The sequence below is a fragment of the Astatotilapia calliptera genome, chromosome 10, assembly GCF_964374335.1.
Source record: "Astatotilapia calliptera chromosome 10, fAstCal68.1, whole genome shotgun sequence".
In the NCBI taxonomy this organism is placed as follows: domain Eukaryota; kingdom Metazoa; phylum Chordata; class Actinopteri; order Cichliformes; family Cichlidae; genus Astatotilapia; species Astatotilapia calliptera.
Genome location: NC_137431.1, coordinates 14228735 through 14244399, shown reverse-complemented (window position 1 = coordinate 14244399; position 15665 = coordinate 14228735). Strand labels below are relative to the sequence as shown.

The window sequence follows — 15665 nt, the reverse complement described above, 5'->3', positions numbered from 1 at the left end:
TGTTCGTGTCTTTCTTCTGAAGTCAGCAGTGGGTGGGAAAATTATAAGCTTCCTGACTCTTGGAACGTACGGGGAAGCTGGCATTCAAAATTAAATTAGGTTTTGAAAGCATAACAGCAAAGCACAAGGTCAACTTCAAATGCTTTCTTAGCTCCACTCCAACCACATTTTGGAAAGATAGATCAAAAATATGAAATGGCAGTGCGGTGTGTCTACATGATCTGAAGTGAACAAAGTTATCTATTAAAAACTTTATGTGGATCGATTTGGCATGGATTAGCAGTGAGTAATGTTGAAATCATGGACTGTTCTCTACTTCTTCAGTTGTTTTTTTAACGTGGAAAATATTGTTCATGATAGAGTAGTTGCTTCAGATGCACATGTTCCACATCCCGCCACTGACACAGCCAGCCCTGTTCATGCCTCACATTCATCTAGACCACCAAATAACTCTTAAGCACGTTTGATTTTTAATAACACACCACCTCTCGGTTCAGGAATGTGTTAGATCTGTAAAGACAAAGGTGTGGTGGAAAACAGAGGGCGTCTGTCTCCGAGAGGCTAAGCTAGCTGACAGACAGAGTCGCTGAGCGATTTTGGGTCATAAATTCTGCCAATGAACGCCGAGGTGATGATTTAAAGGGAAAGTCCGCCGGAGAGTAAAACCCTTTGTTATGATCTCAGCTTTTAAACGTTGTGCCCATTTCAGCTTGTAATGTGGTGCAGTCGCTCCACCGCAGCAGCATTCTGAGGAGGCGATACACCCTTGACTTAATAGCACTCTCACACAAACAAACACACCCACTTACAAACAAAATCAGGAAACATTAGTCTGTGCATGGCTCGAACTTAAAGGAGGAAGATGTGAAGCGGAGGTTTGTGCGTCAGGATAATAAAGGCACGAAGTGCAGGTGTAATACCACCTGCCGTCGGAGCTTTAACTTGATACGTGACTCTTGTGACCCTGGAAACCTTCCTCACCCCTGAATCCGAGCAGAAAGTAGCGCTCATATTTTCACTTCTGTCATATCATGAATAAACACGAATAAACACGTCACCCAGTGCCAATGGAAGCCAGGCATGCACATGCATCACACTGACTCCACTGTTTTAGAGATGATGTTATATGCTTAAGGCCATGAGCTATTCAAAACCTCCATAGTTCCTCCTTCCTGAACACAGACTCAGTCATCCAGAGAATGCTGTTGCAGAATGCCCTCTTTGCTCCCGTATACAGTCTTCATGTTCCGATAGATTTGACATCATATACCTAAATGGTCCACTGAGTGATAAAGCCTCCTCCTGCAGAGGTTTTTTTTTTTTTTTAACACTTGGCTGGTTGTTATGGAGGCATTTTTGTTTACCATGGAAAGGATCCCACGATCATCTACCAGACTTCAATAAAGTCCTGAAACAGTTGCATCTTGGCTGCTTGTGTCGTCTTGCCACCCAGCAGACATCATGGCAGTATCTCTGGGCAGTTATAGCCAGTTACGAACACCTAAAAAACAAATTTATATGTTTATTTCTGCTGTTAAGTTAGGCATTTTAACACTATAACATGGGAGCTCAGGGGCTGACCAAGTTTTAAAGCCTGTCTGAAATGGCCTCTTTGAGGATCTTCAGATTTTTGCTCTTTCACTCTGGCTTAATTTGAAATTTCCAGATGTTGCAGGTTGTTTTTTTTTCCTGTTAACTCAGACATTTCTGTTTAAAGCGCCATGAAATGCTTTTTGTAAATAAATATATGGGGTTTCTATGACATTACACAACAAAACGCTCACAGCAGCATGTAACACATAGAGAAGAACATCTTAACAGTTGTCAGGAAGCCCAAAAAGGAAGGAATAAGGTCATCTGCAATATCACAGCTGATGATATTTCCTACATCTATAGTCTCTCTTGCTGTTTAGGTGTGTCCGGATTTGATTTTAAAATGAAATTCTCTTCTTTTTTTTAAACTACAGTTTAATTAGAGCTGCAGGCTCACTTTGCTCTTCGTCAGGAGTATATTTTACAACCTTTCAAGGGTGGAGTTTGTTCCTTTAAACAGCCAGAAGACACAAACAACAGAGTTTTCCCTCCAAAAACTGGACTATCTGTCATAACAAATCAACGTAGAATTGTCATCTCTGTATGCTGTGAATGACCCTTTTTTGGCGTTTTTGACTGTTTTTCTGTTTAAAATAGATAAACCAGTGTGTTTCACAACTCAGTGTAAAAATAGACCGGTCACAGAAACAACAGATGTGATATATATAATCATGCACCAAGCAGATGATGTGTGTTATCCACAGAGTATTGTTTGTGCAATCAGCATTGTTGCATGTAGCACGGCGCAGCGTCAGGCTAAAAACATCAAGAGGTTTTATTCACAGGAGTCCAAGAAATTCAACTCCAGGTATGAAAAATGTTCTCTCTTCTCTTTTTTGAGGAGCTGGATCATGTCTCATTCAGACACATTCCCAGCTCAAGTCCAGACTGTCTACAGTTAGTCGTTTCCACAGCCTCTGTGCGTTTAGATTGTGTAATCTAATGTAAGATTCGGGGGAAAAAGTCCTCTGGCTCTTTTTCTGTGTCTGCAATCTCAATTTTCAAGGCCCTCATTTTCCCAGTTTCCTCTCATTCGAAATCCAGTTCTGAGATGAAATGTGAACCTTGGAAACTGGAGCTCTTATGTCAGAGTTAAGTAGTCTTCAGTCTGTGCCTGAGCCTTTCCACCTGATTCTGCATGTTGCTGCCTGCACCCAGTCCTAGTGGTTAAAGTCCTCTGTCACAAAGTGTTATAGGCAGACTTCCTCTGAAGTGTCCATGTTGCTTCAGAGTGAAAATATTTTATGCCACTTGTTGGGTGTTTCATTGAAGTTCTTTCATTTTTCTGCCAGACTTTCACCATATGAGGATATCCCTGCTGTGCTTAAAGTGATCTAGTCCCCTAATTACCCCACAGCCCAGACTCCTCGGCAGTCCGCAACTAATTACTTCCACGTGTGCGAACCTGGCTCAGCAACAGTGAGAGGCCTCCTCTCCTCTCCTCTTCAAAGTTAATGTTGTAGCGATACAGGAGGGGTAAGCTCTATAGTGAATGTTTGTTTGGTGAAAAATGGATTTTAAGTTTTGAGTGATTAAGCAGAACTCGTGTAGAAGAGATGGTGGACTCTATATTTAGGCAGAAGTCTGAAGCGGTGGTGAGGAGGAGGAAGACAACAGTGAGTGCATTTAACAAAGAGGCTGTAATTCAACTTCAAGTGACACGAAAAGAGACAAAGGAGGAAAACACGGCAGGAAAATAACCGAGGGGAAACCATTCTGACAAAGGGCGTTGCATTAATAGGAGAAAAGTTTTGGATCTTGGTAATCGAAGGGAGGGTGTGAGGAAGTGAGAACAATGGAGCTGAAAAATGAAACAAAAACATTGTGTGAACACCACAAGTGAGCACCCTGTCATTTGAAGTCTAGTTTCTTTCTTGCTTGTTAGAAAATAACAGTTGCTTTCATCCAGTCAATTTTTTTTTGTTTGTTTTCTTGACTAATTGGTTGGTTTATAACCTAAAAAAGGGCCTTAAATGCAGTCGGATTCTGTTGTTCAAACAGACCTCTAGCTTTTTTAAAATTAATGAATTGGTCAACATTTTGGAAAGCACACACATTCCTTTGGCAGAGACTTTGATGACAGCTAATAATACTCAGATTTTTCTCTTACATAAAAGACACATTAAAGACACAATCGCAGCATCATTAAAGCTCTTAACCTGACGAGTAGTGTCCACAGCTGCTTTTTAACCACAAACCTCTTGGAGTTTCCACAGGTTGCTGCCAGCTGCCTGATTTACTATCAAAATGTGTGAATTTATTAACCGACTGACTCCTTTTTTTAAGCTCAGACACAGTATTTCTCTTACTGAAAAAAAAATTCTTATGTAATACAAGATGGAAAGCTTAGACTGTCTTAAAGATGAACATCTTTATGCGGCACTGTGAAAAAAAATGGTGCACTTTATCAAACCGCTGAGCCCTGCCTTGAAGAAACACGCCTTTATTTTTTTTAACTCATTGTTAGATTACTGTGTGAGCATCATCATTCAGATGTTTCGCTCTAACAGTCACATTGTTATGCACCCTATACACCTTTTCTGGATGTGTTTAGTTATAATGTGTCATTTTCCCAAAGCATCTGTTTCATGTCAATCATACTGCCATGACATCATCACGCAGCTGCGGCTGCACACCTGTGATGTGAATCCCCTATTCCATCACATGAGATGATGCTGATGACTGCTGACGTACGTTTGACTACAGTGAACATATTATCATGTTGCAAGAAACCAGTTTGAGATGTTTTTAACTTTGTGGCATGGGGCGTTATCCTGCCTACGCTGTTGACACAGGACAGGATGGTTCCATGTTTTCATGTTGAGACCAGGCAACATCTGCTGCAGTGTCTCGTGACACCTTGTGCGTTCAGAGATGCTCCTCTGCATACCTTGATTGTAACAAGTGGCTGCTAACCTTACTGCTGCCTTCCTATCGACTTGAAGCAGTCATTCTGCCTTGACCTCTTACATCAACAAGGCATTTTCTGCCACAAACTGAATATTTTCTTTTTTTGGCTCATTGTCTGTAAACACTAGAGACGACTGTGGAGTAAAATTTCAGCAGGTCAGCAGTTTCTAAAGCACTCAGCCCGTCCGGCACCAAAAACCGCGGCAGTTTCAAACGATCTTTCTTTTCCTATTTGATGCACAGTTTGAACAAAATGTATTGATTTGGCTCCATGTGATTGGCTGATAAGATTAAACAAGTTGCACTAATGAGCAGTCGAACTGCTGTGCCTAATGAAGTGTCCAGTGAGTATTTTTTGCTGTGTGATGTAATTGCAGCACATTTAATAATAACTGTCTTGATTTGCTCTTAAGTATACGTGTAGCTTATGATGTTAATTCATAATTGCAGTGCATGTGTTTGGAAGTCTTACTGACGCTCAGGTATCACAAACATTTGGGATGTTACAAAGACCTAACATGGATCGAAGCACAATAACGAGATGGCCTTCATGACTAAGCTTTCACTCCCACTTCACTAGCTTGTTTGGGTTTTATCTTTCTCTGTGGATTCATCACTGCTTGCTGTTTTCTTACAGTCCTGCTCTCTCTCTCTCTCTCTCTCTCTCTCTCTTATCTCTTTCCTGCGATTGTTCTTATTGTGGGAATTTCAACAACTTTGCACTTAAATAAACACAGCGGGGAACCTAATAAACCTGCAGTGAGTACTGTATATGCCTTTAAGGCCAGCCGCTTTCCCACGAACTTCAAGATCTTTCCCATATGCCACAGTGAAGCCGTTATACAGATCAATGACTTTACCTGCTTTCTTGCTCAGGCCGACTGGCTTCAGGGACTCATTCATTTTTTTTATAGTGGCACGGTTCAAAGTGAAGATTTTACGCTGCCCTGCTTATGCTGCAAACCCGTTGGTCTGTCTTCCATACTTATGCTGTACATTACTGAATCATAAGGCTGTTCACATCACTCTATGAAAGATCATATAAAAGTCTGCCTCTGACTCAGGGGATCCTAAATCAGCACTTTCAGTCTGACAAAACTCATGAATACATATTGATGGATTTCAAAGTATGAAATACTTGTATTTTAGTGAATCAATGAATTCATGCTTTATCAACTTATATTTCTAAGACTGCGCCTGTTGCCTTTTCCTCTCTGCAGTTGTGTGTCCCTTGACGTGTTTGAATGGAGGAGTATGCAGCTCGAGGAAGCACTGCCTGTGCCCTCCCGGCTTCACCGGTCGACTCTGCCAGTTTCCTCTCCAGCAAGCCCAGGCAGCGCGAGGCAACGAGCAGCCTGTGTACCCCGTAGCTTTAAAGCCAGACGGCCAGAAATTTGTGGAGTCAAGCATAAGCCGCAGCCAGTTTACACACACGTCGTCAATGTCAATCTTCAACGTCCCCTTATCACAGCCGGGGCATCACTCCTCAGAAGGTACCTATCGTCTGCCTCAGCACTTCTCACATTGTAATATCTCTTCTTCCCTTTCCTTTCATATCTGATTTTTCTCTTCCAGTGCAGTTTAATGTACGTGTTCACCACACGCCAGACACCTCCGTAATCATTCACTCACTCGACTCAACGGATATCAAACCTCCTCACAAAACGGGGACACGCCAGGTCCTGGTGAGGCGCAAACCAAAGGGGCGCTGCTTTCAAGAGACCACGCCCAAACAAGCCGTGAGTTCAGTTGTAAGAAGTTTTGAACTTGAAATATAGATGCGTTCCTTGTTTTCCCATTGTTAATATTTCTCAATATTGGTCTTTTAGTGCAACAGCACCCCGCTTCCTGTTCTGACCAATCAGGAGGATTGCTGTGGGAGTGTGGGGAATTCATGGGGACAAAACAAATGTTATCAGTGCCCCAAATTACCAAGTGAGTACCTCAAGAAATGTCCTTTTTTACCAGCTTTGTAAATGTCACACATCTAGGGTTTCTAGCTTTCATCTTTATCTACAGTATTAAGATTTTTTTAAAAAAAATCAGCATCTTGTGTGTTCCCGGGAATAAAATTACTGTTTATTGAGCCAAAAATGTGAAGCATTCCCACCAATTTATACCTTCCACCTTCTGAAATTATGGCCCTGGATTAAAACAATCACTTTGTACCTCTATTAAAAAAACGAGTGTCTGAACGTCTACATGAAAGTTAGCGGTAAGGTGGGGGAAACGGAAGAAATTATGAGAATTACACACAGACAGTGAGACAGAAAAAGAGAATGTGGAAAATAACCCTCTAGTTAAGCATGTTCCTATGGGCCTGCCCAGTTCAGCGCTGTCATCACGCTGCAGAAGATCAAATTTCATGAAAATCTTGGCTACTCGTGCTTTTTCCACTCCGCTATTATTCCCTCTCTCAGTTCTGGCTTCAGACAATGTGGCCTTTGACAAAACCTGATCCTGGTTAGTCTTTTAAAAGCTGTTTTTGCAAAAAGTGCTATCTGTTATGTTACACCTGGTTGTATTTTTAATCTTTTTTTTTCTTTTTCAATGAGATGATAAAGGTAAGCTGCGGTGTTGCCTCTGTTTCCATTGTGATTTCACAATGTGCAGTGTTTCCACGGCTCTGTCATAAAACAGCTTTGCATGTTTTTACTCCCTGATGGAAAGTTGAACAGTAAGAAGGAGGAGGAGAATACCATGGTTTATTATTTCAGGTCTCATGAAAGAAAATTTAAGGCAGTTCTCTTGCAAGCTACCACCCCAAGACTTCAAACAACTATGATTAGAAAAGAAAACAAAAAGAAAGGGAAGGTTTGTCCAGACCCAAAAATGGAACTTAAACTAAAAAGTATTAAAGGAACATTGATCTATATAACCACACAATTAGACAAATACATAAAAAATGAGAAGTAGCAATTACTGAGACATAAACGTACAGTTTTGCTCTTGATGACAGTTGCTCAAGTTTGGGTATTTGTCTGTATTATTGTAGGCTCCCTACCTTACAACATAAAACTCCTTGATGCAACTGTTGTTGACATTTATCACTATATAAATTAAACTGAATTGAACTGAATTGCAGGCAATAGTTTTTAACCATCCCCTTCAGTCTGGAGTCTATCTCAGCTGTCATTGGGTGAGAGGTGTGGTACCCTCCAGATAGGTGGTCCGTCAAAAGGGGTTAACACAAAAAGACAGACACTCATTCATGCACTCATTCACGCCTATGGGTGATTTAGAAACAACACTTCCACAGTCCAAACTCATGTTTCTGGACTGCCGTGTCTTTGGACTGTGGGAGACCTGCAGAGAGCCTCCACAGACACTGGGAGACAGCCCTGTCACTTAGCTCGCAGTAAAAAGGTGCTTTTCCCCAATTACTGATGTTTAAACTAGGACTTCTGTGTTTTTTCCTATCAAGAATTCAACTCCCACACCTCTACAATAATTACAAAACTATTCTCACTTTTCTCACGCTTTGCTTGAAGGCTTTGATTGTGTGACAGTCGTTCAAAAAGTCATGGAAGCGGTTTTGTTCAGAAAAGAGTTTGGGAGGGACGTGAAAAAGTGTTGCATGAACAGATAACCGGGGCCACTACATTCAAAAGAAAGCTCTCATTTCCACCTGCAGTAAGCTATAGGTAGTGTAGGAACTTCCTCCTGTTCTACCTGCTTGTGTGGAAAGCTGGAGGTGTGTAGAACAGCAGCCAGATCACTGGGCAGAACAGAACAGGCATTACAAAGGATACAGTATTGATTGTCAGACACAGCATGAAAGGAGAGGCAGGGGTGGAGCTGGGTTGCAAAACAGTTTGCAGATCTGTAGCAACAGTAGGGAGACACTAAAGCCTTATATAAGATTTACTGATGAGATTTAGACGAGAATACCTGAGGTACAGGTGATGTGGGAGTTTCACAGCTGCTTGATTAGTTGTAAAGGGCTGTTGTATTATTTGAGGTATAAAAAATTGCAACTGCGGTGCATTTACCTGGTGGGTGCCTAAACATTTTGTATAATTTGATGTCAAACTATCTGCTTTTCATATACCTTTACCTGTGTGCTCTGCTGTGTCTTTCCTCAGATGCATCAGTCAAACAGAACATTGTGGAAGACTATGGCTCTACTTGTCCCCAAGGCTATAAAAGATTCAACAGCACTCACTGTAAAGGTAAACTAGAGCCGTGAAAAGTATTTTCCTCCTCCCTGAATTCTTACTTTAAACAATAAGTGTTAATATTAGAGATGGACCGATCCGATATTACGTATCGGTATCGGTCCGATACTGATGTAAATTACTGGATCGGATATCGGAGAGAAATTAAAAATGTAATCCGATCCATTAAATATCAAAAAAGCACCTCACAAAACTTGCGACACGGTGTAACTCAGCTCATAACCGTAGCACTTCGGAGCAGTGTGCATCATGTGATAGAGCGGCTGTGTGTATTTGTAGCCTCGCTACCAAACCAGCATTTCATTTCCGAGGAAGTGATCCCAGAGAGAAGTAAAGCAAGTGTTTAAGTTCATCTCTGAATGTTTGTAAAGCATTCCCACGTTAAGCTTAACAACCAATATATGGAGCAAGTGCCTCTTCTTGCTGCTACTTCAATAGAATAAATAGAAAATGCAGTTTTTAAAATATGACCTTAGTTAAGTTATCCAAACCCTTTGTGAAAAAGTAATTCCCCTCAGTAATGAGGGACTTTGGGACTCTAATGAACCACGGTGAGAGCCATTATCCGTAAATGGAGAAATCTTGGTACAGTAGTGAAGCTTCCCAGCAGTGGCCAGCTGACAAAAATTACTCCAAGAGCGCAGCGACGACTCATCCAAGAGGATCTTCAGGCATCACTTTCCATCTGTCAAGGTCAGAGTTCATGTTTCAACAATAAGAAAGAGACTGGACAAAAAAGGCAGCCGTGTGAGAGTCCAAGGAGAAAACCACTGCTGACCACAAAGAGCACAAAGGCCCGTCTCAAATTTGGGTCACTCCATGTCAAACCAGCCATTTATTTAGAACATTTCTTGCTTGAGCGTCATCTCAAATTTGCGTAAACATTTTATGGCCCACAGTTTGATCACACACAGTTTCATGTAATAAGGTCAGTGAATTTTTTCCTTTATATATTAAATGTTTTTCAGGGTAATTTTGCTCTCTTTTTTTAATTTGCAAAGTGTTCCATTGACCCACTCTCAAACCATTTTTTCACACATTAAAATCTGAGCCAATATTTGAACATGAATATTTCAAAAACAATTAAAGATAAAGCATCTGGACTTCTTTAAGTTGCTCGAAGACCAGCAAGTCCGCCTAATCAAAGTTCCATTGAGATGCTTTGGCATGACTTCAACCTGGCCGTTCGGGCCTTCAGTGTGGCCCGTGAAAGACTCTTTGCCAGTCACCACAAACACCTGACTGCAGTTCTTGCTGTTCTTTTGGGGTCAATTACTTTTTCACACAGATCCAAGTAGGTAACATAATTTAAAAACTACATTTTGGGTTTACTCAGGTTGTCCTTGTTTAATATTAAAATTTGCTCAATGAGGTGAAACATTTACGTAAATGTGCAAAAACAAATTTAAAATTCAGGAAGGGGCCAAATACTTTTTTACAGAATCCAGGAGTAGCTTATAACAAGGAAAAGAACAGTTTAAAGCCAAGTTTAGGAGTTGTTTCTGCCATTTTAATTTTAATCTTATCTTTTCTTGACCCTGAAGATATCAACGAGTGCTCCATGCAGGGCGTCTGTCAGAACGGAGACTGTTTGAACACACTGGGCAGCTTCAAGTGTTCATGCAAATCTGGTTTTGTCTTGGAGAGAAATCGATGTGTTGGTGAATATAAACCCTCTCTGGCTTTCTTCTTTTCTCTGCTTTGTATTGCACAGCCACAAAGCACAAGACATGAAACAATCGTTCCAAACGTGCAATGTACTGTCGGGATAGATTGCCACAACACTTTTCTCCTGTGTTAGAGTATCCCCCTCTGGGTCAGTGCTTCCGGATAGCATCCAACGACAGGAGCTGCAATTACCCGCTGCCGACCCCCCACACCCAGGTGGTATGCTGCTGCACAGTGGGCAAAGCCTGGGGCCGAAACTGTGAAAGATGTCCTGAGGAGGGCACAGGTGAGTCAGTTTACGGGTTTTACTTCCTGCCACGTCGAGCGTCGTGTTCGTTTTTGTCACGGGGACATCAGTCCACTCGCTGCACACCAGCATAGTCTAGAAACAAAGTTACTTATTTATGATCAACAGAGAATTCCTCTTTAAATAAATAATCATTATTTTCATTTAGCTAGATATATTGTAGAGATTTTTCCAGGTCATTATGCAGCTCAGCTCTTCATTCTTGATGACATGAAAGTTTGAAATAGAAATAACAATAACAAAAGAAAGCGTTCGAGCTTTCCATTTTGTTGCCCATGCTTGAAGATACAGTTTGCTGCCGTGTTTGATAATTAGTTAAAATAGTTGCACAAAATAAATCGTTACAGCTTCTCAGATGTAAACAGTTTCTGCTCTCCTCAGTCTGATGGGATGAATAGAATAAGAAAAAAAAAGCAGGATATTTTGAACTGTTTGGCCATTAAGTGAACTAAGTAGAATATACTTAATTTTCTTTTCATAATTTAATTTAAAAAGATAAACATTCATACATTGCTCCAAACAAATTAAAGTCAAACTATGAAAACATACAAGAGCTCAGTGGGGAAATACACTCATGCTGGATATCTATACTGATATGGACCAGGCGATGTGTTAGGAATGAAAGGATGACACAGCATTTGATGATGAAATAAAAATGATTGACCTGCAAAAGGCTGAATTCAAAGATCCCTGAAAAAAGGTGAAAAATTATGCAGTAGGCTGATCCAGAAGGCTCTGCTGAGATTTCACTGCAGCAGCTCAGAATGGTAGTTTGTATGGCCCCCATGTGTTGACATGCCTGACAACATCTGGGCACGCTCCTAATGGGAGGACAGACGGTGTCCCGGTGGAATCTCTGCTAGATCTGGATCAGGTCATCACTGAGCTCTTGGACAGTACAAAGTGTTGGTGCCAGATAAACTGAAATAGAGTTGTTTTATTGGATTTAGGTGAGGCGAGTGTTGGGGCCTTGTGATTAGTATCTAATGATTCATCCTCCAGGAACTGCCTGCGTACTCCGCATGAGGAGTATTGGGTCTGAAAATGGGTCCAAGGATGTCATCCTGATGCCTAATGGCAGTCAGGCCTGTAGATTTGTGTGTGTCCCTCTGTGTCAATAGGACTTCACCATGCCAGGCAGGGAGCACAAGGCCCAATAAAGCACATCAGGCCTTAAGGCCACCCTCATGAAGTCTGTTTCTGATTGTTTGGTCAGAGACATTCACACCAGTGACCTGCTGGAGGTCATTTTGTGACCCTAGCAGTACTCATCCTGTCCCTCCTTCCACTAAGCACTTGATACCGGTCCTGCTGATGGGGAAAATGTCAGCTTTTTTGGGGTTGTCTCATTGTTGCCCTTTGAGTGCACCTGGTATTAATTTCATTACCATCATTCACCCCCTCTGTTACTCAACTGACCAGATCAATTATTTTTAAGCAGTGTAGTTTCTTTTTCTCTTAAAGTTACAAAATCTGCATTTTGGGATTTCCATATGCTTTTTAAACTATTTCTCTTTGCGGGGTTGGAGTCCAAAATGCAGTTTTTTGGTTGTACTTAAACATATCAACGGAGTGATTCTCCAAACTTACTATTAGTTGGCTGAACCTATTTTACAGGGTGTGAGAATTAAAGCAACATTTAAGTCCTCTCCTCTTTTTTCCTCCCGACGGCATTCAGTGGCCTTCAAAAAACTCTGCCCTGCTGGGAAAGGCTACTTTTTGCAAAACATAAGAGAGACGGTGCAAATCACCGTCCCCAGCGACCATGAAAACCAAGGTAAGTGCACAAAGAATCTCTTTGCAATTTTTAGAAAAATCTTTATATGAATCATGTGAATTGAGAGCTTAAATTTCCCTTTATTGCCGTTTCTTTCAGAGCACACCAAGAGGGTAAGATATAGTTTCTACATTTTAATACAGCAATAAAAAGCAATCGCTGTTGCCGTTTAAAAATCAGATCGTCTCTTCCAATCAGATTCATGCAGAGACAACGACAACTGCGCACCAGGTCCCCACCAGTACCACCCGTCCTCGTGTGCCTGGTAAGCGCACCTCGAGGGTCGCCTGCATGAGTCATACATATGAAAATTCATTCACTAAATGCACACTGCAGGGAACATCTGTAGACATTGTAGACTGAATGCTGTGAAGAATGATCAAACATCAGGACTTGAACATGTCATACATCCTCCTGAAGTCTGCCCACTTCATTTCTCCACAGTTATTAAACCCACCCCACCGACAATCATCCGAATGACCCCCGGCAATGACCCCTTCGAAACACAAACAAAAGTCTTCCGTGAGTCTCAAACACAAGCCGTCAAACCAGCTTAAAAAAATCTCTTTCTATTAATCTCTTAAAGGGTTCTGAATATAAATGCTGGCTCATGTTTCATGCACCACAAAGGTAGAAAAATCCAGCTCTCCACATTCCCCAGTAAGAGAAGATCCCCTGATGGGCGCTTGTTTCTCACAAATGACATGTTGACTTTCTCCGTGTGGTGAACAGCATTTGTCATGTGATGCACTCCATTTTTTTAAATTATTTTTTTATTGTGCGTTGTTTTAGCACTCCACTTTAAAGGCTAAAACAATCCAACAAAAAGGGGGGGGGGGGAATAAGTCAAGTAAGCCAATCTGATCTGACGCATGCTTTGCTTTAGTGATTACCTGATGCTTTGGGGCACCGTGCATGTCACATGCATTCAACCATGAAGCATGAACCAGCCTCAAGGCCGTGTTTACAGTCTCTCGGTTCTATGGAGGTGAAGTGTGCTGGTATTTAAGAGCAGGTTAGCAGGTAAGAGTCACACTCCATTTCCATGAAATGAAAAAGAAAAAAAATGTGCTGAATGATAGCAGGAATCCAAAGCACTCACAGGGCTCAGCTTTTGTGCTTCTGCTGCTTTCATCTGGTCTGTCTTCTATGCAGATGTGTGACTTTTTTTAGAGTCTTCCTTGAGTGTAATTTCTCTTTCATGGCAGCTTCAGTTGGTCGTTTTCTATTCAGCTTTGTCACTGGCTTTAATTTGGAAAAAGTCTGACGCATTTCAGTGTCTGCTAGAATGCAAACAAAGCCAGTGACAGAAAAATGTAGGCACGGCATGGACATTTTCAGCTTTCTGCATCTATGTATCCATATATATGCATGTATATATATATGATGTCGTTCTTTGTTTCCTCCTTGAAGCACCGACAGATGAATGCAGGCTGAGCAGAAACATTTGTGGTCATGGAGAATGTGAGAACAGCCTGACCGGGCACATCTGTCACTGCCATCCTGGCTACCATTTCAACCCGCAGAGGAACATCTGTGAGGGTAAGAGACAATGGTAGAGACAGGAGGAGCCAGCAGAGAGTAGTTTCTCACCTCACATATGAGTGTGTGATTTTTTTTTCAAGCAATATTTCTCATATAGGAATGGAAAGGCACAGCTTTTAGAGAATAAAAATTATTATGTTAAATATTATGTAAAAAAAACAACAACGGCAACAAAAATCTCTTTTTGAGAAACATTACAGTGGCTGCAAGAGCTCAACACATTGCAACTTACAAAATACCTGCAAATAGATTAAACACAAAATACACTGAGCATCTTCATCACTATGACAACATACGACTAAATACAGAAATACTCTCCAAACCAGAAATCAAAGGTTTCCCGGTGAGACAAAGATGTGTTAAAGTCTGCTTGTCATTAATGTTTTGTGACTTTTGACATTATTAAAGTCATCAGCAGTGTTAGAATTTCAGCTAAAATGGAACCAACTTCAATTTCAAATGTGTTTAAAGGCATAAAACACTGAATGGCAAAATGACACATCCCAAACCACAGTAAGAACTTATTTGTGCCCTGGAAGCATTTCTGCTATCTGAGGCGTATTTCACTGATTGCATGTGTTTTCCTGATGAGCAGTGCCTTGAGCTGTTTCAAGAGTAAAAATAGACACATAACAGGAATATTTTACATGTTATTTCCTGTTATAGCAGAAATAGCAGCTGTATTGAATTGGATTTGAACTCAAATTTCATGGTGCAGGCCTATTCACACTGAACAGCTATGTTTACACCTGTAACTATTAGCTCCCATGATGCTAATAGTCTGTCATGTATCTTTTTGCTGGGTGCAGCCATTTTCTGTACTTTTCAGCAAGTCTCACGTGCGTCTCCTTGGCGCTCTCAGCCCATTCTTCTTTAGCAAATCTCTAGATTTGATCCTCCAGATTTGATGGTCTCCTTTAGTTCACCCCACAGATTCTCAATGGGATTCAAGTCAGGGCTAACAGCCTGGGGTCACATATGTTGTTGTTTTGTTGGACCACCAAAGTGAAGACACAGCTCGAGGTTTCTTATTTCGTGATTCTTTCCACCTCAACAAGATTCCCAGTTCCAGACACACTAAAGCATCCCCACATCATAATACTCCCACCACTATGTTACACTGTACGGACGGTGCTTCCAGTATGGATAATCTTTCTCCAGGTTGTCCTTAGCATACTGTCTGGCTTGAAGGTGTCTCTTCTGCAGAAGTGGAGTTTTTCTTGCTCTGATGCCTCATAGTCCGTTCCTCCCCACAGTTCTGGTTTCTGATTTGGCTGAGTCACTCACGTGTCTTTGAAGTTGGGTCTTTGAAACTCTCACTAGTTTTCTTTAGAGGCTTTGAAATCTTTCACTTCCTACCTCTGTCACGCTTGTTCGGTACTGTGTGTCTCTCTTTGAATTTACAGATGATGCTTCTCAACCCAGTTCTTGACATTTGATAACTTTACATATACATCTCCTGCTTTGTGAGCATCAACAATTCTTTTTCTTTCAGTCTGATTTCTTTGGTTTTTGGCACAACGTTTTCTCCAGTTAACATCAATTTTAACTTTCTTTATTAAAAAGATAAAGCTTATCATTGCAATAAAAGGTTTAGCTATATTATTCACCTTGGTAATTTATATTTTCTGAAATAATTCTATTATTGTGTGCAAATAGAAATAATTTATGCTTTCTTAAGGAAACG

The 15665-nt window shown here is 41.1% G+C and overlaps 1 protein-coding gene and 1 long non-coding RNA gene across 5 annotated transcripts in view; one reads left to right on the top strand and one right to left on the bottom strand.

Annotated features, from left to right (window-relative positions):
• LOC145431545 (uncharacterized) overlaps positions 1 to 15665 on the bottom strand; it is a 39737-nt gene that overhangs the window by 5879 nt on the left and 18193 nt on the right. The window lies entirely within an intron of this gene.
• Positions 1 to 15665, top strand: part of ltbp3 (latent transforming growth factor beta binding protein 3) — a 49693-nt gene that overhangs the window by 19251 nt on the left and 14777 nt on the right. For 3 of the 4 annotated variants that reach the window (XM_080307510.1, XM_026181778.2, XM_026181777.2), the window contains exons 2-12: positions 5724 to 5996; positions 6079 to 6242; positions 6333 to 6438; positions 8589 to 8675; positions 10226 to 10342; positions 10483 to 10635; positions 12335 to 12433; positions 12533 to 12546; positions 12632 to 12698; positions 12878 to 12955; positions 13847 to 13975. In XM_080307510.1, the coding sequence (XP_080163636.1) occupies positions 5724 to 5996; positions 6079 to 6242; positions 6333 to 6438; positions 8589 to 8675; positions 10226 to 10342; positions 10483 to 10635; positions 12335 to 12433; positions 12533 to 12546; positions 12632 to 12698; positions 12878 to 12955; positions 13847 to 13975 (1287 nt within the window). The remainder of the gene's footprint in view (positions 1 to 5723; positions 5997 to 6078; positions 6243 to 6332; positions 6439 to 8588; positions 8676 to 10225; positions 10343 to 10482; positions 10636 to 12334; positions 12434 to 12532; positions 12547 to 12631; positions 12699 to 12877; positions 12956 to 13846; positions 13976 to 15665) is intronic. The other variant, XM_080307509.1, reaches the window with a different exon arrangement.